Source organism: Thermobia domestica, chromosome 9 (assembly GCF_964235325.1).
Source record: "Thermobia domestica chromosome 9, izTheDome1.hap1.1, whole genome shotgun sequence".
NCBI lineage: Eukaryota > Metazoa > Arthropoda > Insecta > Zygentoma > Lepismatidae > Thermobia > Thermobia domestica.
Window position 1 is genome coordinate 7,110,191 of NC_137462.1, and position 20,566 is coordinate 7,130,756.

The 20,566-nt window shown below is 34.9% G+C and overlaps 1 protein-coding gene across 1 annotated transcript; it reads left to right on the plus strand.

Moving 5' to 3' along the window:
• The first annotated feature begins 1,738 nt into the window (after window positions 1-1,738).
• Window positions 1,739-17,752, plus strand: LOC145694373 (zinc finger HIT domain-containing protein 3). Its single transcript, XM_081770539.1, has 3 exons — window positions 1,739-1,897; window positions 8,656-8,810; window positions 17,480-17,752. The coding sequence occupies exons 1-3, from the start codon at window positions 1,827-1,829 to the stop codon at window positions 17,683-17,685; spliced, it is 432 nt and encodes a 143-aa protein (XP_081626665.1). The 5' UTR covers window positions 1,739-1,826; the 3' UTR covers window positions 17,686-17,752.
• The last annotated feature ends 2,814 nt before the right edge of the window (window positions 17,753-20,566 follow it).

Genomic DNA, 20,566 nt, shown 5'->3' on the forward strand with positions numbered 1-20,566 from the left:
TACTGCTTCCAGTGGCAACGCTCGCTGCAACTGGAAATGTAAGTCTCTCTTTTTCTTTCAGTTTTTTTAAAATTAATTTTGTTTAGAAATGCATCGATACTATCTTGCGCCCAAGAGCAAAGGTTTATTTTCTACTAATACGCCACTTTAATGCTTAAAAATATCTTTAATATTAAAAAATATCCGGTTGCACAACCATGCAGCATATAGTACCAGCCGCCGCTGGTAAGAAGTATAGATCCGTACAATAAATCTTCACCAGAAATATAAGCCAATGGGAATAAAACTAATGTGGAATGATAATCTTCAATTGAAATTCTATATATCAATAATGTTGATTATAAATTTGTGTAGCGGTGAAAACTAGTACAGAAGAATAAATGCAATACAAATGAATTTTAAAAAATTCGTAGTAATAATCACTAGCAGAGTGGAATCAAATTAATAACAGGTCACCGTGGTGCTTTGAAGATGTTCTAGTTGGAATCCATTGCTTTTATATCCATTTTTTTTAACGTATAAATCTTTTTCTTCATTGTGACAATTCATTTATTAGTGCATTCCTTTTTGTGTTTTATAACAACTCACCTTTGTGCTGCCCGACATGCGCGCCAACTACGTGGGTGCTCCGGGGCTCCAGCACCCACAGAAATAACCTTGTTGGTGCACCACATCCACAAGATTTTTAGTTTGATAGAAATAAATATTTCTCATTTGCCAGTATCAAAAAATAATAAATAATTAAAATATTGAGGCGGAAGTTAAAATTTCTAACCTCTAAAACACAATTGTTTGTTTCAAATGTGTTTCTGCGAAGACAACCAACCAAAGCACTCCATATATATATATATATATATATATATATATATATATATATATATATATATATATATATATATATATATAGAACTATATTGCGATTAGAATCGCATAATTTCGGCTTGCGTCACAGCACAGCCCTTTATGACAGTGTTCCATTTTAACTAAAAGGAAATCAATCAAAAAATATTGAAATTCCCTTGAAAGCATGCAAAACGTCCCGCAATTAATACGAACCCACATAAATTTTGGAAAGTCGGCGCCGTTGCTGCCCGACCGCCGTATATAACCAATACTTTATATTTGTAACATCCTGTCCGAAATGCAATTTGGTTCGTCCATGCCACCCATTTTTCTCACTTCTTTAGTTTTACTGCATATTTTTAACCACTGCATATAATAAATTACCTATAGAACTGACACAACTACCTATGGGTAGCTTCAAAAATAGATTATATTCTTGGTTAGTAAAAACACATTTTATTCAATAGATGAGTTTTTTGAGTACGATAATATTTGATTTTTGTAAGGTAAATAATATTTAAGATATGTTATTGTAGTGAACTTTAGTACTTTAGTACTTACTGTAGATAATGAACAATCACTATTGCTGTACATTATTGTAGTAAGTTATAATTTGACGTTGTCTATGGCTATGTAGCTGATTCGACAATAAAATGTATTATTATTATTATTATTATTACTGTTTTCATAATCAATTACTACACACACACACACACACACACACACACACACACACACACACACACACACACACACACACACACACACACACACACACCACACACACACACACACACACACACACACACACACACACACACACAAAATTGATTTGGTCGACATACCCTAGGCTGCGACCGTAGTAAGAATACATTCTATTTTTTGAAAAAGTAGTAACCAAGTGAAAAATTGAATATCGGTGTGCGCCTTCTCAGAACAAGAAATTTTGTTTTTGTGTCCTGAAATGTATTAAATAAGCAAAAATGAAAGGAACGTGCACTTTCTGTCGTATTAGAATTAATAAATACCGTTGTCCTCAATGTAGAGTTGAGTAGTAAGTATTTTCTTTATTGTTAACTCAATAAATATTTACTCGTGTTAATACCACACGTTTACTTAAATAATGTGTTAATAAATGTATGTTAATACTTAGATAACGTTGCCGTAAGTAAATGTAAAGAAAACAAAATTTGCTGCTAATTGTAGCGACAAGAGTAGTACCGCTCTCGAAACTTATCATACTATTATTATAGGAGGCTTAAGTTTAGAGTTGCCCAGTTTCAAACCTACTAAGACCTGGATTCTCTAAATGTTTGTTTTAAATAAATTGAAACGTTGATTTTACGTTGTGTGATCAATAAGCTGATTTTACATTGACCAACTCCAGTTGGTATCATACAAACGCGTGCAGTTTTAATGTACGGGTGGATCCGTATAGTAAAACTGCACCCAAGCACGAAGAATGGCACGTACTGGTTTAGTTTTGGCCACCACTAGAAAGAATTGTTGAAAAGTTGTAATTCTTTCATTAATTTACTTATTGTCTCCTAATAAATTTCTACTGGACGACATGAAAATGTCTCATTGGGTATAGATAAAATTTGAGGGGCCACCAGATGTAATTGTTGAAGAATTAAAATTATTTTACGATCTGCGTATAAATGCGGCTTCCAGTTGTAGCATAATTACGTGCAAAAAACAAACCAACCTGTGCTAGGTGGCCACTAAAAAAGCACGAATGCAGGGCGAATTTGGGCATATATTCCGAAGTTGGGCGTCCGCTTTTGCCACTTTTTTTCGCTGTTATCTCCTTTCCACACTTTCTGCAATTTGTTATTAGGTTTATTAATCCGTGTTCTTCACAAACTTTTAAAAGATTTTGCTCGTTATCAACATATTGCTTCACAAATGTTAAAACTGTTAGTTAATTCCCCTTGTACATTCGCCATGTTGATAACATAAATGCTCGTTTCTTTCCCACAATGCAACTGTTCGGTTACCTTGCGCCAAGTAGTTCCCTCCGCTCACTGTATAGTCCCATGTTTATAACCGCTTATATATAAGAAATAAACCGATTTTTCGAGACTCTTATATATTATCAAACACACAAATGATCAAAGTATCTATATCTTTCCTGTAAATTTAAAAATTTTGCTGGAAACGGACGCCCAACTTTGGAATTTAACCCCGAATTTGTGCCCACGCTACAACGCAGGGGTGCGTCCGAAGGGCAAGCACGTTAGCGATGGTAGGTATGCACGCAAGCAAAGGTAGTGGAGAGAAATGGGTTTTGGCAATAATACGAGTTTCAATAGAACTTGTCATGGTTTCATACTAGTAACGCGTCACTTGTAAACATAGCATACGGATTCTCTATACTGTTCAGAAATATGCGTCCGGTGGAAAATAAAATCTAAAAGTGTCATCTTTCATATGCATCACTTATTTTATCCATCGAAAAGCACTTTTAATGATTTTACACGTATCCTTACACTTGTAAACTTAAAATACAACTGAGCTCCTTCGTGGCTAAGCGGTTAGCGTAAGCGCCTTTCGTGTGGGAGACCCAGGTTCGATTCCCGGCGGGAGCTCATGTTCGGATTCCACGTTAATCGGTAGGTCCACGTCGCATATAGCCTCGCTGCTGAAAGGGACGTTAAACTCAAAATCAACATGCAGAAATTTGTTCCTTTAAAACATGCCTTTTCATTCAAAGTATTGAATTTTACCTGTAAATCTTTCAAATGTGGTGCCCCAAAACTACACCTGCACCCAGTGGCAATCCTTTAAACCAGTGCTATTTAACCTTTTTTTTTTTTTCGCGTACCCCTAGATTAAGTTCGCCATCCAATTGTGTACCACGGAAGCTGTTTAAAAGAAATTCAATCGAAATGAACTTATTAAAATTAATATACATGTTACGTTGATCAAAGAGGGGAACATATAGAGACCCAATAAAAAAAAAAAAAAAAAAAAAATCAGTGTGCAAATCAAAAGACTATTTACAGGGGGATAAAGTGCACATCCGAAAAGATTAACATGAGAAATTTCAAAATATGGCAGACATTCAGTTCTACTGAGGAGGATTTTCTTCTCATCCTCCCTAATAATTCGTACATTAAGGACAATGTTAAAAATTAAAAAACTATAAGTAGAGACACGATTTTGTGGTAAATAAAAATTCGCAATTTCGTTATAAAAAAATACGCGTAAAGCGGGATAAAATCGTGAATAAAAATTCAATGTAAGAACACTATTTTCCTTGGCAATTACAATTAGTTCCCTTTTATTTCATCTTAATTTCCACTCATCATTCACCATGATATGAGCTTATGCAAGACTATATCAAACAATATTTGAGTTTTTAGGAAATAATACAGCATCCTCACTGAATAAAAGTATCATTTAAAGAAAAAACACACAGAGAGAGGACATTAATAGAAAAAAAAATAACTTTAGTGTTCACAGTTTATTTATGCAAATAATACTTATGGATTCCACGTTTCAATGTTTTCTGGTGTTAAATTTGTTCTTTTGTCGGTAAGTATGTCATTGTAAGAAGAGAGAGCCCTCTCCACATCAACATTCGAAACTGATATGTACACTCATGTCCAAACTGATTGTCGCATATCTATAACTGTCTTCTTGTAAGACATAATTTGATAATGCTTTTGTAGGATACTTTTAATACTGATACTATGTGTATAATCGGGAAATGAATATTTGTGGTAAATTTCATAGGGAAAGAATTATAAATACGAAAATTAGTATGAGTGAAACAAAATGTTGCCAAATAGACAAGAAAGTTTTATTTTCGTTTTATTGTTCTTATTTACTGCTCTTTTGACATGAAATGTGTCACATACATGTCTTTGCCGATTATACACATTCTAAAAATGTAAGAAATACGGGGCAAATCCGTTACCAAATTATATTCCTACAACAACATATTTATAGACGTGCGACAATAATTTTGGACAGGAGTGTACATTAGTTGGAGATACTTTCCAGCGATTTCTGAATGCTCATTTAACATACCGCGCAACACTCTTTCCATACTATCCAATTCACCCGTAGATACCGTTTGGAGCTCGCATGTAAAATTTCAAAAATTCATGGTTCTCTGTTTTCTCAAAAATGAGAATTTTTTTTTCACATTGCGTTGAAAAATTGTCACTTTTAAGTAAATTTCGTGGAATATCGGGACTTTTTGCAAATTTCGCTAATTCGACAGAATTTCGCGTTTAATCGCGAGCGTTATATAGCCTAACAAATGGTGAAAAAGTATATATTTTAGGTAGACAACTTTTTCGCACAAAACTGATACATTTCGCGTTTTCGCGTGTCACCAAAAAATCGTGTCTCTAACTATAAGTAACTTTAGAAAGAACCTGTTAATGAGATGACCGAGCTTGTTTCTGAGACACCAAGTCCTCAATTCTTGGTCGAATCGTCGAGAGTGCGAGAATCAGAGCTGGTTCTCGATGCAAACAATTTCTGTGCTTCGTTTTTATTGATGTTAATGCAGAGAAACCCTGTTTACATAAGTATGTTTATGGAAATGGAAAAAGTTGTGAAATAGCTCTATTACTAATTTCATTGTACTCTTTTCGAGCATAAATACAAAAGTCACAAATTGACAAATTATCGAATTTCATTTGCAGTGAACTGTGTGTCAAGAGACATTTCCATCAGAGGCCCATAAGCAGCATTATGTACCCCCCAGAAACATCTTCGCGTACCCCCGGTTGAATAGCACTGCTTTAAACCATGAGGACAAACAGTTGTATTTGAAAATTTCAAAACAAAGATCTTCCTTAATGCGAATGCTTACCTCCTGCATCATCTTACCCAGTCGCAGCTTACGTGCAGTACTAGCTTGTAGTGACCACCTAATCCATATTTGTGGCTGTTTTGAGCACTGTTGTACCAAGCGTGGCATATACATAAAGATGCAACTACGCCACACATCAAAATACTCCTCAACTAGTCCTAATTTTCGAAGCGCGTGAAGAAGTGGAGCGTGTAATGTCAATTTAGCCCTAGTAAATTAGATATATATACATATTTTTACTTTGTTGCGTTTATGTTTACATTAGCGAAACCAATGAAGTACAACTTTCCATTTTTGCTAGCTTTTATGACCTCGAGCTCCTTTATGTCTATATGGTTAGCGTACGCTGCTACAGCGCGGGAGGGAGCTCATGTGATTTGGATTCCACGTTGAGAGATGCTTAAGGTCCATATCTCATTCTAGGGCAACCAACCATTTGTCCGTTTACGTAGTAGTCTCTCTCTCTCATTGTATGATAGACTGATATGGTTTACGTTCAGTTTAAGAAGTTGATTAGAAACATTTTCATAAAAAAAGGGAAGATACACGCGACAGTTGTGGGGCAATTTACATTTCAAACAAAGAACTAAGACGAACTTGGCATTTCAGTGAACTATGCCTACTTCTTTTCATCGCTTCGAGGCGAAATATACCGTACTGGTATGTATGTAAAAGAAGTAGCATTGAAAGACTGACTGACTGACCGATTAGCTCTCAGGCCAAACTATTCAAGAACTACAAACTTCAAATTTGGAAATGATATCGGCATTGTGACGTAACACACCACTAAAGAAGTTTTCTTTTTAATTCGACGATGAGGATGGAAATAGGGGTTACAGTTATTAAAATACCCGTAATAGAGACTTAAAATTTGTATACGAACTTCTCATTTAAAATAATTAGACACGTGTTTGATATTTAACCTGTTTAGAACAAAAAGAAAAAAGGCTGGGTCTTCACTTATTTAATAAGATGGCCATATCTCGGTATTCCTTAAGGTTAAAAACATGAAATTTTGTGTGGACTTTTCATTTAAAATAATAAAACGCCTTTTGCAGCGTTTTTAAAGGGTTATTTGAACTAGATTGTGTCAAGCAGGAGTTAAAGTACTCATACGAGCCGTTCGAATTTTGGTTCAGATGAATTCCATATGGAAGGTGCAGAAGGAAGATCTCAAAATATTTGCCCATAGTATTACGAGGGGTTATTAGCTATTATATATATATATATATATATATATATATATATATATATATATATATATATCGGTTGTCTCAAAAGTCCCCTGAAATAGGGTAACTCTGTTATTATCAAAGTTACAACAAAATGTAAGAGGGAAAACCGTTGAATGAAGTTATTGTTTTTCACGGTAACATGATGATGGCCAGCCCCCATTTCAAACAGTCACTTCATTCACTTATGTTGTGGGTCCATGTAAATGGCAACGTTGCATTTTCATTTAACATTGTCCGCATAGAGAATGTACAGCCCAAACGGCTCGTCTGATTTAAAAGATTCCTTCACTTTACTTTGAAAACATTATATTTGGAGATGGTTTTTCCTCTTACATCTTGTTGTAACTCTAATAATAACAGAGTTACTCTATGTCAGGGGACATTTGAGACACCCTATATATATATATATATATACACGAGGAGTTCTCAGAAAGTAAGGTTACAAAGCGTGCAGTGAAACGTATATATATTATTTCATACAACCAATACAGTCAACAGATAGTACAGGTTATTTTTCGACATAGGCTTCATTTCAGTTGAGGCACTTGTCGCATCGTGGGATGAGTCTGAGGATTTCCTCTTGGTAAAAATCCTGTCCTTGCGTGTTTAGTTACGTTGTCACGAAGTGTTTCACCGCCTCATCTGAAGCGAAGAGACTGCCTCCTAAGTGCTCCTTCCATTCCCAATTCTGCCATCAGATGCCGTAATGTGATCCTTGTGTTTTCCTGAATTAGCTTTTTCACGCGAGCTGTGTTCAAATCTCTTGATGCTGTGCTGGACCGGTCACTGCGCTCCTCATTGGTGGTGTTTTCTGTACCAGCTGCATGCTTAATCTAGGCGTTGATCAGTCTGTCAGTATTACTTTTTTTTTATACACATATCTAGATTAAGTTATCTGCCAGGGGATACATATACTTGAGATTACGGAATATTTCCTTTCTTGACAAGGATACGTAAGTATCTATATAGTAAAATACTAGGTTTATATGTTTGTCTCCAATTCTTTCGACAATGAGATCTCGAAAACCATAAGTGCTAGAAACGTGCCGTTTTCACCGGTCGATTCCAAATTTTGTGTAGATTGTCCAGTTCTAATTGAATATTAAAAAAAAACTGGCAGTTATTTCTTTATTACATTTTTAGGGGTACATTGAAAGTGTTGAAATTTTAAGTACATCATCATATCCTATGAATTATACATTCCAACACTACATAGTTATATATAGGGGTTGTATATCTTTCAGGCGTTTGATTCATGTCCAATTGATAATCAAAAACGAAGGATAACCATTTCTACAGTCTAAAATGAATCTTTATTGTATGCAGTGCTTTGCCCATGAACGCCATATATCATTGACATTAAAATTAATTGTATGTGTAATGTATTTACTTATTACATAGGTCTACTGTGTGGAAGATGAAATAAAACACTGATCATACATGAATTAGAAACTCCAACAGGAAGTAGGCTCGAATCTTGCAAACGGTGCGAGATATTGAAAAAAATCGAAAGAAATCTCCCCTTTATGGTACCTCTTGCCGATTTTTATCAAGACGTCTTTGACTTGTGTCTGTAAAGGTTCGTGTACAGATGTTGTAAGGAATGACAAGGAAATTCATGGTCATATGTGAATGATGCGCTCTGTAGAAAGATCAGGTTCAGCTAGTATTATTAGATTTATGTTGATTTGTGTCCATATCTGCTGATTTGTAACCAAAAATACCAATCTTTTCTTTCCACAGCTGTTCGTCTGTATGTTATAAAAACCATAAACAGTGCTGTGTGCCAGTGCCTTCGACGCAAAGTAATACTGTCCCTGAGGTGCAGAGAGATTCTCGGAAGCCGTATGAGTTTGAAACAGAAGACACGGTACCGTTAGAGAAGCTAAGAATGTTAGGTAAAAGACTTTGTTATTAAATCATCATGGAAACATAGTGAAATAATATTCTCTGCCAGTCATTTTATCATACTACGTTGTTACCGTATTATTTCTTTTTTTTTTAATTATTGTTACATTTTTATTATTTTAAGTAAGACGTCTTTCCTACAAAAATGCTAGTTACAGAAAGATACCCTGATTTGTACCTTAGTTCTAGTCAAATTTATATTTTAGAACTTTGTTAATCCCAGCAAATGGCCATTATTAGTATTGAAGTGTATTTTTAGCAATAAAAATTCTGTAGATAAGAAAGAGAGAGAGACATGAAAAAGATAGAAATTCTGTAAAAGACATGAAATTCTGTAAAACATTCCTTTCTGATGTTTTAAGACAGAGGTGGGAGTTTTATACGAATGCGACAGCTGATAATTGGACACTTTTGTTGACTTTGGACTTAAGTTTCTTGTGGTTAATGATAGTTGTCCACAAAAGTACTATCATATATTTAATTTTTTTAAAAAAAATATCAACCTCTAATATGTCTTTGCTTGCAAATACTCATGAGTTTCAGAGCTCCTTCGTGGCTAAGCGGTTGGCATACGTGCCTTGGCGTGTGAGACCTGGGTTCGATTCCCGGCGAGAATTCGTGATTCCGATTCCACATTAATCAGTAGGTTCACGTCTCATATAGCCTCGCTGTTGAACGGGACGATAAACTAATAACCATCATCAAATACGCATCCTAAGGGAAGAATGGGTGGTCAAATATACCTTTCAAACATTTTCTATAAACCTACTCTTCCCGTGCGAAAAATGGGTACACCAGCTAGTATATACTGTATAAGTTCGCATAATGTTCGATCCACATTTTACAGGTAAAACTTTAGAAGAAATAAGTGACCCGCATAATTCCCACACTTGTACTTTTATTCTTGGTGTATAACATCATTTTTATTCCTCTAGAGTCATGCTAAAACGTGGTTTTATCTGCGTAGAAAAAAAGGAAAGAAACGATTCACTATTATATACTGATTCACAGTTGATTTCCATTCAATTAATAAACGGTATAACAGGAAACTCGAAATACAATTTATATAAAATCAATGACAGAAAAAATGTGCGTTTTTTGAACGACCCGTGTAAAGTTCGCATCCATATTTTAACAACGTGGTTTAAGTAAAAATAAAAGGTGCGGACGTTACGTGTGCGTATATGGTATGATATATGAAGGAAATAAACGATTTTATAACTCACTAGTTCAGCTAAGAGTACAAATTTTATTATGTGCAAAGGATAGAGGTATTCGCAACTGGACTGAGAAGCGCACCGGGGTCTCCGGCTTACCATAGAAAATGAAAGGTTAATATAGAACAAGATCTGAAACCAGATGAAATGCAATGAAGTTTTGTTTCTGAGGCGATAAATCTTTGGGTTCCTTAAGCCATATAGTACATCTGTTAAATAAAAATAAGTGAAATCTGAAATGAAATGAAATCTCTTTTACGTCCAACATTTATGCCGGTTAGGCTAAAGGAGACTATGATGATGAGAAATGAATGAAATAGTGGAATGAAGAAAGTCGGAAGAAACGAAAGAACCCCGAGAAAACCCACGCACACGGTGTTTGTCCACCACAGTCTACATGGCGCGAGCTGGATCGAACCAATGACCCCGTTTACCAGAGGTGAACGCTGTACCACTGAGTCACCACGACCTCCCTAAAAATAAGTAATTTGGGCAGGTAATAATTGTATAAGTGTACTTGACACAGCAATTTTAAGAGGGTATGAATAGTTTTGTTAATATCCCACACAGAAGTTAGTTTTCAAAAACAAGTTACGTCGCAAAAATATGTTATTTCGAATAGAAATTTAAACTGTGTCCACTGAGACTGAAGTTAAGAGGCTCTATCACTGCGAAATTAAAATACCGCTAATTTTATAGTAATTATGTGGTATCTTCAGATGGATTAAATATAATCGAAATGTGGAACAAGACCTCCCTAGACAATGTTATTTTGCATGAGGTACCGTTATCACGAGTCACCTAGTAGCTTTCCGTTTGCAGTTATTTAGAAACGCGAAAATAAATGCCGATTTTCTAAACGGTTGGAAATCGAAAGCAGATAAGTGAGTCGTGAGAACGGTATCTCACGTAAAATAATATTGTCTTGGTAGGTCTTGTTCCACTTTTCGATTATATTTAATCTATTTGAAGATATCACATAATTACTGTAAAATTAGCGGTATTTTAATTTCGCAGTGATAGGGCCTCTTAAAAGTATAGGAAGAATTTATTTGCATAATATACAGGGTGGCCCAAAAGTAGATATACACCCCTGCATTGATCAAATATAACATTCTAGCTTATGGTTTTATTTGCCACGGCTGTTCTGAGCTTAAGATATAAGTAAAAAGGCTTATACAAATAATAAAGAAACTAAGTCTATCTGATGGATAACAATAAGAAATTATATAAAAAGCAATGAGTTGATCATTACCGGGCTGTATACATAGTTTTGAGTAGAGATGCAAAAAAGCCGGCTTTTTTGAATCGATGGTTTTTTTCACATAAAAAGCCGGCTTTTTTGGGAAAAAAACGAGAAGTTTGGAAATTTTGGCTTTTTTCATTTTCATGATTTTTCTATCTAAATAGCTTTCTTATAGTATATTCTATACTTAGATAAGAATTCCATGACCTAAATGCCATATTTCGCTCTAAAATTCACCATCAAGATGGATGGAGCACATGTTTTACGAATTAAAGCTAACATGAAGAATGTAGTATTTGAGGGCAATTTTAGAGGCTATTTAACTTTATTTTAACTTTTGAGTTATCGATATTTTTTCTTCTCGATATCATTTCAGTTTGTCGTCTGTTTCATTTCTAAGAGCTTAGTACTCTAGCTTCTAACGCAGAAGTTAAACTTACGTTTTTCTATATATCCGTCAAAGCGTACGTTTTTCAATATATCCGTCTAACCGTACTTCCACATTTCTGTTATACTGTAGCTGTGCAACGATTTAGCAATAATTTTCCGGATACAACCTTGAATACTAATTTATACAAATAATCAGTAGCGGATTTAGAAACGTACTTTGGGACGGGTTTCTCTGATTGTTTCATTTTCTAAAATCTTCTAATTTTATTTGGGAGGAGCTTGAAGTTTATGAGTACAGGCATAAACGTACTCATAAACGAATAATACTGTATTTCGTTTCGTTTATATATTTAGCGATAATCTTCCGGATACAACCTTGAAGATCATTTTATACTGAGAATCAGTGGCGGATTTAGAAAAGTATTTGGGAGGGTTCTTTTCTTACTAATGTTTAGTTTTTCTAAACATTCGTAATTTTTATTTGACGGGAGCTTAAAGTTTATGAGTAAAGGCATAACTAATAGATATTTCGTTTGTTTTAGACATTCCGTAATTTTGGGGAACAGGCTTCAGTCCGAAAGACCGCCCCCCCCCCCCCTAACCCTCGCAAAACCGTCACTGCTGGTAATTAGTAATAATAACGATTTAAAAACAATAAGAAATGAAGTCAACCAACTCACAGTACGCGCACTATTTCTACTTCATAGGTGGAATGAAGAAAAGTTTTGTCAGAATGGTCGAATGCTGAGTTGAATTCCGGACTTCTCGATAGAAGCGCAAAAGCTCCAGTCAATCATGTTTGTTGTGCAGTTGTATTTATCTTAACTTAAATATATTCCGTAGTCATTTTGTGTATGTGTGTGTGTGTGTGTTGGTGGGGCGGGGAGAGTTCCATAATGATATGAAGGGTGTGAGCCAAGAACATGGTAACTAACAAATTTTCAATTGCTGAGTTACGCAGCATCAGATAGGCAGCAACGCATACCGCTTCGTTTAATCCCTCATGTATAGACTTATGTGAAAAATCAGCTTTCCGACTTTCAAAATGGATTGTGCAGCAGAAAATTTCTAATTTCTTAAAATAGTAAAATTATGGGTTACCATGTTCTTATCTCACACCCTTCATGCTCAATCCCTCTTGTTAAAAGTACAGAAAACTTGAGGACTGAATAAACCGTGATGGTGCTTATATAAAACTGTAGAATTTCAAGAATATACAAAACCAAAAGCTCTAGGTGTGCAGCCTTTAAGTGTATCATATAAATCTAAGTATTTTTCTTATGTTTTATTTTAATTTTATTTTGTTCCAAAAAGAGGGTATGGAATATTTTGAAGTAAAAATACTACATAGAATTTTGCTACTTATTTGAGTATTTTTTTAAAAGAAGTATTTACTTTTAGGGTTGGCTGGTTTACACCAGCTGTTTTTCTTCTTTTTTTAAAATAAACAACTGGTTTAAACCGAAAAAAATAAAAGGTACGAAAAATGCGAATCGTGTGAACTTCATGGTGACGTTTCCATACATCAAACCATCTGCATTAGTTTTATTTCCTTTTCACCTTTTAATCAAGGTGTCCCATGTTCAATTCTCGGTCGAACCACAACCCTTCTTTCATGCGTAAACAAAGTAGCGGTTCGGATGTCACTTTAAGTGAAAGTCTTCTTGATAACCTCGGTATTACGGAAGGATGTTAAGCCTGAACATACGAAACGAAACTAAATTGTATATTTCTGCATGCCTGAATGCCTGTTGTTTTATAAAGAAGCCAAGGTTGCTTAAATATACTGATATAAATTGACAAAATTTATCGACTGCCTACGTAGCTTCCAACATTAGCTTGGATTGTACTTTCAATGATATGTACGCACTAAATTTGTGATTTAATACCTCAGTTTTAGCGTACTGATTATGATACATTGACCTTTAAATTTTACATGCAAAGCAATAACAGGATTTTTTCCGTTATTGTTTTACATTTAGAGTAATGACGGGATTTTCCCGATGGCTAGGGCGGGAGTTTCTCAATTTAAGAAATTTACTGACCGGGCTTCTTTAAGCTTATGTGACCTCTTCCAGCATAACCCCGTTGTTGCATAATAACAGCAAGGCGAAACAAACTTATTTCTGTCAATATGTAATATAAATACATAAAGCAAAGTATCTAAACCCAAAAAAACCTGGTTTAAACCAAAAAAGCCTAGTTTAAACTCCCCCCCCCCAAAAAAAACGGGTTTTTGGCATTTTCAAAAACAACCATGGCTCTTGCCAACCCTGCTTACTTTTGTATGTAGGAGGTTAAAAAACATCTTATTATATACATTGGTTAATCCTTTGGAATTCATAATGTAAATATGTTGAGAAGTAAAACTGTTTGAAATATCTTTCCGAAATTCATGGTTTATTTTCGAGGTTTTATATTGTTATCGGCATCAACCACTAATTAAATGACTTTTTGTGTTGTAGAGAAGCGAAACAAAATCTGGTTTATCAATTTAAAGCAGAATTTTCAAAAAAGCCCAAAATTTCCCAAGCAAAAAAGCGAAGCAGAAAAAACCGAATTTTTTTCCCAAAAAAGCCTGTTTTTTTCCGAGCCCTTGCATCTCTAGTTTTGAGCCACTCTGTATATTAAACCTCTATAATGCTCGTAAAAGGATATTCATTCATGAATTCGAAATATCGGAAAGTTTCTCAGCGTCCAGATGAGTATTTGTTAACTAGTTAATGTTTTCATTGTTTTCATTACTTTTACCCTTCCTTACTTAAATTAATTTAGTGCCCTTAATTCTCAGTGGTGCTAAGAGTCTAACTTAATGAAAATCCGATTGGAAAATATAGATTCATACTCGTTTCAAAAGAATCACCCATGTACGCATAATTTGATTAGTTCTCAGCGTTTCATTAGCATAGTCGTCAAAATTTACTTTGATTTTATTTTAGCGTTAATTATTGTAAGGCAAGATAAACTCTCTTCTTGCGTTTTGTTTACGTTCTATACCATGTAAAATTCTGGGAAGCACCTCTGCACGTATTCTCTTTCCCCAGTTATTTTGAAACGACCATAAATAAATCTCTGTTGTCATTTAAATATTCTGCTGGCCTAATGATGTATACATTCTTCCTCAAAATTTTACCAGCAAAAGTATTATTTTTAATGTAAAAATAATATATCATTCTAAGTGTCATTAGAAAGATAGAAATTGCTTAGTAATATTGCATTTAAATACACTTAATGATACATGGTGTGGGAGACTCGGGTTCGATTCCCGGTGGGAGCTCATGTGGTTCGGATTCCACGTTAATCAGTAAGTCCCGTCTCATATGTCTCATATAGCTTCGCTGCTCAAAGGGACGTTAAACTCAAAATCAACTGAACTTAGTGATACAGTGAAATAGTGTGTATGCATTCACAGTGAGAGTGAATTCATCGTGGCATCAAATGTGTAGGTAAGTGTTCCAGTGTTAAAACGGAAATATAGCTGAATTGTTTGCGCGGCTGAATTAACAATAAGGGAATATTTGCTACGAAACGCTTAATTCATATTTATATTTCAGTATGTGCTATTTTCTTCAGTAACTTCTTGAACTGCTACGCTAGAACCATTGTAGAGCCTCTCATCTTAAGACTATCCTTGAGAGAATAGCTTCATGATTTCCAAAACAACTTACGAAATACAGAAATTTGTGAAGCACTTGTGCGTTTAAGCAACGAGTATATATTAAATTGAGTAGAAGGTTCACTATAAGCGAAGGCCGTCAATAAATAGTAGAAACAAATGTTAATCCAATTACAGTGCACTTCATCATCGCCTTGAAAAATTAAGACTTAACATTAATAAAATAAATGACGCTCGAACTCTGGTTTGGTTGCGAACATGACTCCCAATCGAGTCGAAGAGATCACGGTACCTCAGTTGTAGAGCACTTACGTCTGGTTCGTCGTGTCTCTAGTTCGATCTCCGGCCAAGTAAGTTTGTGGTGGACAACATCGTGTCCGTGGGTTTCTAGGGTTACTCCCGTTTTTTCCCACATTATTATTTCACCAAATCATCCATCATCATGCACTTGCTTTAATCATCGCCTCCCTCACCTGAAAGAGCATAAGCGTGGGACGTTAAACTGAAAGATTTCGTTTCGTTTCTCGAGCAAGTCGAAACATTAACATAAATTTATGAAGAAGACCACTAGTCCAAAGATAAGCTTTGTTGTTATATTAAATGTGTACAAGTGCTTCACAAATTTCTGTATTTCGTAAAGTGTTTTTTCAACTCATAAGTTATCCTCTTCTGAGACAGCCCTATGATGAGAGAATCTACAATAGTTCTAGTGTAGCAATTCAAGAAGTTACTGATGAAAGTAGCTGAGACTTCGATGACAGAAGTGTTGAATGTGTTAATGTGGGTCACATTAAAAGAAATTCTCAACTGGATGTAATATACTTAGATTTCTCCAAAGCTTTCGACAAAATTGGTATCCATTTGCTTATTTACAAGCTATCGAACAGATTTAATCTTCATGGCAAATTTCTGTCTCTACTAAAGGATTATTTTCCTGATCGTAAGCAGTGTGTTGTTATGCCAGGTGCATCATCCAAATTTGTCCCAGTTCTTTCAGGAGTTCCCCAGGGTTATGTTCTAGGACCATTGCTATTTCTTCTATACATGGATGATCTCCATTCCTTCCTGTCTTTACTATCTACGAGCATTCTTTTCTTTGCGGACGATTGTAAAATTTTCCATAAAATCTCTACCATAGATGATGCCCTACGACTTCAGCAAATTCTTACTAAACTTACTGACTGCTGTACGACTTGGAATTTAAAACTTAACCCTAAAAAATGTTGTACTCTTAGTATTTCTTTGAAAAAAAAAAATAAACTTGATCACATACATTGTATTAATAACAGTCCTATCGAAAGTGTCGCGACACATTAAGACCTCGGAGTATTATTCAATGAGAAACTCAGGTTTGCTGATCACGTCACATTTACTGTTAAGAGTGCTATGGGAATACTGGGTATTCTTTAGAAGAGGTTTACTGAAATTCGCGATCTCAAATTACTCAGTATTTTCTTCAAAGCTTTTGTATCTTCTAAAATTGAATATTGCTCAGCGATATGGAATATGGCGTGTACTTCAAACTTATCCCATTTAGATTTTGTTCTTAGCTTTCTTTTTGCCATTGTGAAACAAAGAGTTCCTTCAGTGCGTAGTTTTAATCAAACAGAGCTTCTAAACAAACTCAATATTCAGACTCCACTTACTCGACGTATGGTGGCGGACTTGCTGTTTCTCCATACAATTATCAATGGAAAAATTAACTCCGAATTGTTGGTGTCCGTTCTCAATTTTCGCGTACCTTCTCTCCTTACTCGTAGTCATACGTTACGTACATATGTAACACCCAGATTATCAATTATACAACGTTTCTTATACTTTCGGCTGGTATCATTGTATAATAATCTGTCGCCAAATGTTGACATTTTTGACTCTGAAAATAATTTCAAAAATAAGTTAAAGTCTGTAAATACGGTACATATTCTATGTATATATATAAATATATTTTTGTTATTTTTTTAATTTTTCCTTCTTTCTTTTTTGTTACATCTTATATACGTTGTTACATTGTTTCAGTTTAAAATAGACATTAATCTGTATCTGACACATTTATAAATAAATAAATAAATAAATAAATAAAATATATTTGCTTTAACTGTTGTAATTTTTATTTTTGACGTGAATGATGTTCTTACTATCACTGTCATTATGTTTTCCTGCCGTCTGACAATGTATTTTTTTGTATTTCAGAGTACTCTAAAGGCTTAAAGGACGTATTACGAAACCCACATGTTCGAGATATGCTAATAGCAGTGGACACAGCATCCAATCCCGCACAGGCTATGCAGACAGCGATGTTGGAACCTATATTTGTTGAGTTTGCTGACGAGTGTCTGAAAGTTGTTGAACCAAGGACAGATTCACAGTCAGAATCAGATTCAGACTCGGATAATTAATTGTGATGTTGTTGAAATTGTGTAATTCTATAAATAATTAAACTTTTTTATATATAAAAGCATATAACGTTTGTATTTATTTGGAACTAGCGTCAGTTACTCTCTTCATTGGGTTAAAATAAGAAAAATTAGTAATATGTTCTGGTATAGTGCTGCCAAAATGTCTTGAGCCGTGGCAAAAATGCGAACTAAAGCTCACACACTCACGCGTTGAGCCAATAAGGGTTCAGCTGTTGCTAAGTGAGAGAAAGCGAGTGGAATTCCTTCAGACGATAGCAGCGCTTGCTACGGAGGACTAGGGATCAAGTCAATGTGGCGTATCTTTAGTCACTTTTTACTCTTACTGAAGCGCTCTGAAATCGATAGAAACACAGCAAATATAATGAAAAAATCAGAAAATAATAATAATCTATATAAATAAAACATATTAACTATTGTGGGCTGAATTTGGATTTAAACGCATCGGAAGTGTCACTGTTCATCTTAGCGACCTCGAAAGCTATGGATTCTACACTAATATCGGTCTTTTTTTTTTAAGGTGGATCACTAGGTGCTCTCGGTGCTATGCTAAACACTGTTTGAATAGTGCGACGTTGCCAGATAGTGTCGAATGTTTACTGATGTCAGATAATAAAGGAAGTAATCATGGAATTCTGCTTGGATACTTACTGGGGAAATTAGTTTTCGATCCTTACCGCAATTCACAGCAAGGTACCGCTTCTCGAACTGCAACGCTATCTTCTTGTTGCGACTACCCACAGTAAACGTGCAAATTTGGCAACAACGCATTATGGCGTTCTGCGCAAGTTTCTTCTCATAATCTATTTCCTTAAATATAATTTAATATTTAAATAAAATGTGAAACGTAACATTAAAATGGTCAAACAATATATGTATTTCGTAATAAGATCGTTACTTTAAAGTACTTTACACATTCAAGTAAACATTTCATAAAACTCAGCACTTCTAGTAAGATCTAACAGCAAGTGACATCTTGTGTGCTCATTGTGAAACGAATCAAATATTTTCTTCTATTTGTTACCTTTTTCAATATCAGAAGACAATCAAATGAATCAGTGTCTTGTGTTGTAGCTGAAACGTAACTCTATCTTATAGTATAATAATTATAATATGTAACGTTTCATTATGCAGTAGGTAAGTGAATGAGCTAAAATATGTACTGACTTCCGGGTAGTGATCCACCTTAATGATTTTTATATTTCTCCCCCTCCCGCTTACGTTGCACCATCAAAGTTAATAGATAAACGTCATCTCACGCCGAACCTCATCTACATTGAAAATTCGATCGAGATCGGCTCGGTGGTTCAAGAGTTATTAAGTCATAAAGATAAGCACTTTCATTTTTATATATGTAGATAGATAGAGAGTGGAATTCTCAGTAACTGAGAATAGAATGCCTCCTAGAAACTTATAATCGAAGGTAAGTTGTATAGTTCGTCGTCCACTTGTTTTCAAGATTCTTACTCAAAAATATTCTACAATGCTTTTAGCGTTTAACGAAAAAAAAAGTAAAGAAAGAATAGAAAATCCAAAGATGAGACATAGAAGAATCGATAGAACTTATTGAGCTGATCAGAATGATGTAGGTGAGTGAATTCTCATTCGTACTTTGCAGAAAATCGAGGAAAACTTAATTTGTTATAAACCCCTAAAAGCTGATGCTGTAGAAGAACCACACCCAGTGTTGCCAATTTAGCGACTTCGTCGCTAGAACTAACGACTTTCGGAAGTGCCTAACGACAAATCTAGCGACATTTAGGTATTCAGATATTTTGTTCTATATTTATATTAAAGGTTCCAAAAGTTTGCAGTTTGTGACACTAATAATTACTTTTACACACACGGTTGCACTACTACTATGCGCGACTTACTTCGTTGGATTCATCGCTGCTATGAGTAGTATGCCCTTCTCTGCGGATTCGGAAATCTGGGAATTTACCGTATCTAACTAGTTGCGCCATAGCTGGTAACTTATTGCATTGTACAGTGCGTGCAGTAACAGTGTCGCTGGAGAACGTTGTGCTTTTCTGGTTCAGTGTAGTGCGTGTGATTTATATATTAATATAACTGCGGTTGTTCTTAATATAAATTATACATAAATTTTCGTGGGGTGAGTTGGGTGAAGTGTTCCAATACGAAAGCAGTATTTGAATTTCCCCCTCCCCAAAAAAAAAAAAAATCGTATAGTCAACATTATAGGAAGGAATGGGAACACCATCAACATTTGTAGATGAATCTTCGGAAGAAATTGAGGAAGAGGATTTGGATTCATTTTCTGATGACGAGTAAATGGGTGAGTATTTGCAAACTTTTAATGCTATATTTATTAATTTTGTATTCTTCAAAGTGCGTAGTGCAGTGATTCGGTCATGATGATCATTTCTTTTCAAAGAAAAAATACTCGAGTCTCCTATTGTACATGGAAAACATTTAAATTATTTTAATTGCTTTGTAAAATTATATAGCGACTTGGCAGGAGGCGTTTAGCGACTTCTAGCGACTCTAGAGTACTAAACTAGCGACATTTCACACTCGCGAGTTAGCAATATTGACCACACCACTTGTTATTTATACGGAAGTATAGTGTCAACAAGCTTTTCATTACAACGGTTGTACACAATATAGTTAAAGACTTAGAGCTTAATATTGTGGTTAAAACTTAAACGTTAATTGTGATGTTTAATATACAAAGGTTAGTCATAAGTCTTTCAATATTCGGGCGCAAAATATACATGTATTGATTACATTACAATGAAATCATGTTAACATTCAAAATATAGCATCTGTAAGATGTTTTCTTCATTACTACTCTACCTCATTATTTTGTACTACATACAAAAACTATTGACCCCGCCACTAA

Coding starts and splice junctions, on each gene's coding strand:
- LOC145694373 (XM_081770539.1), top strand. CDS start 1,827: ATGAAAGGAACGTGCACTTTCTGTCGTATTAGAATTAATAAATACCGT. Junction 1,898..8,655: donor CCTCAATGTAGAGTTGAGTA/GTAAGTATTTTC, acceptor TTCTTTCCACAG/CTGTTCGTCTGTATGTTATA. Junction 8,811..17,479: donor AGAGAAGCTAAGAATGTTAG/GTAAAAGACTTT, acceptor TTTGTATTTCAG/AGTACTCTAAAGGCTTAAAG.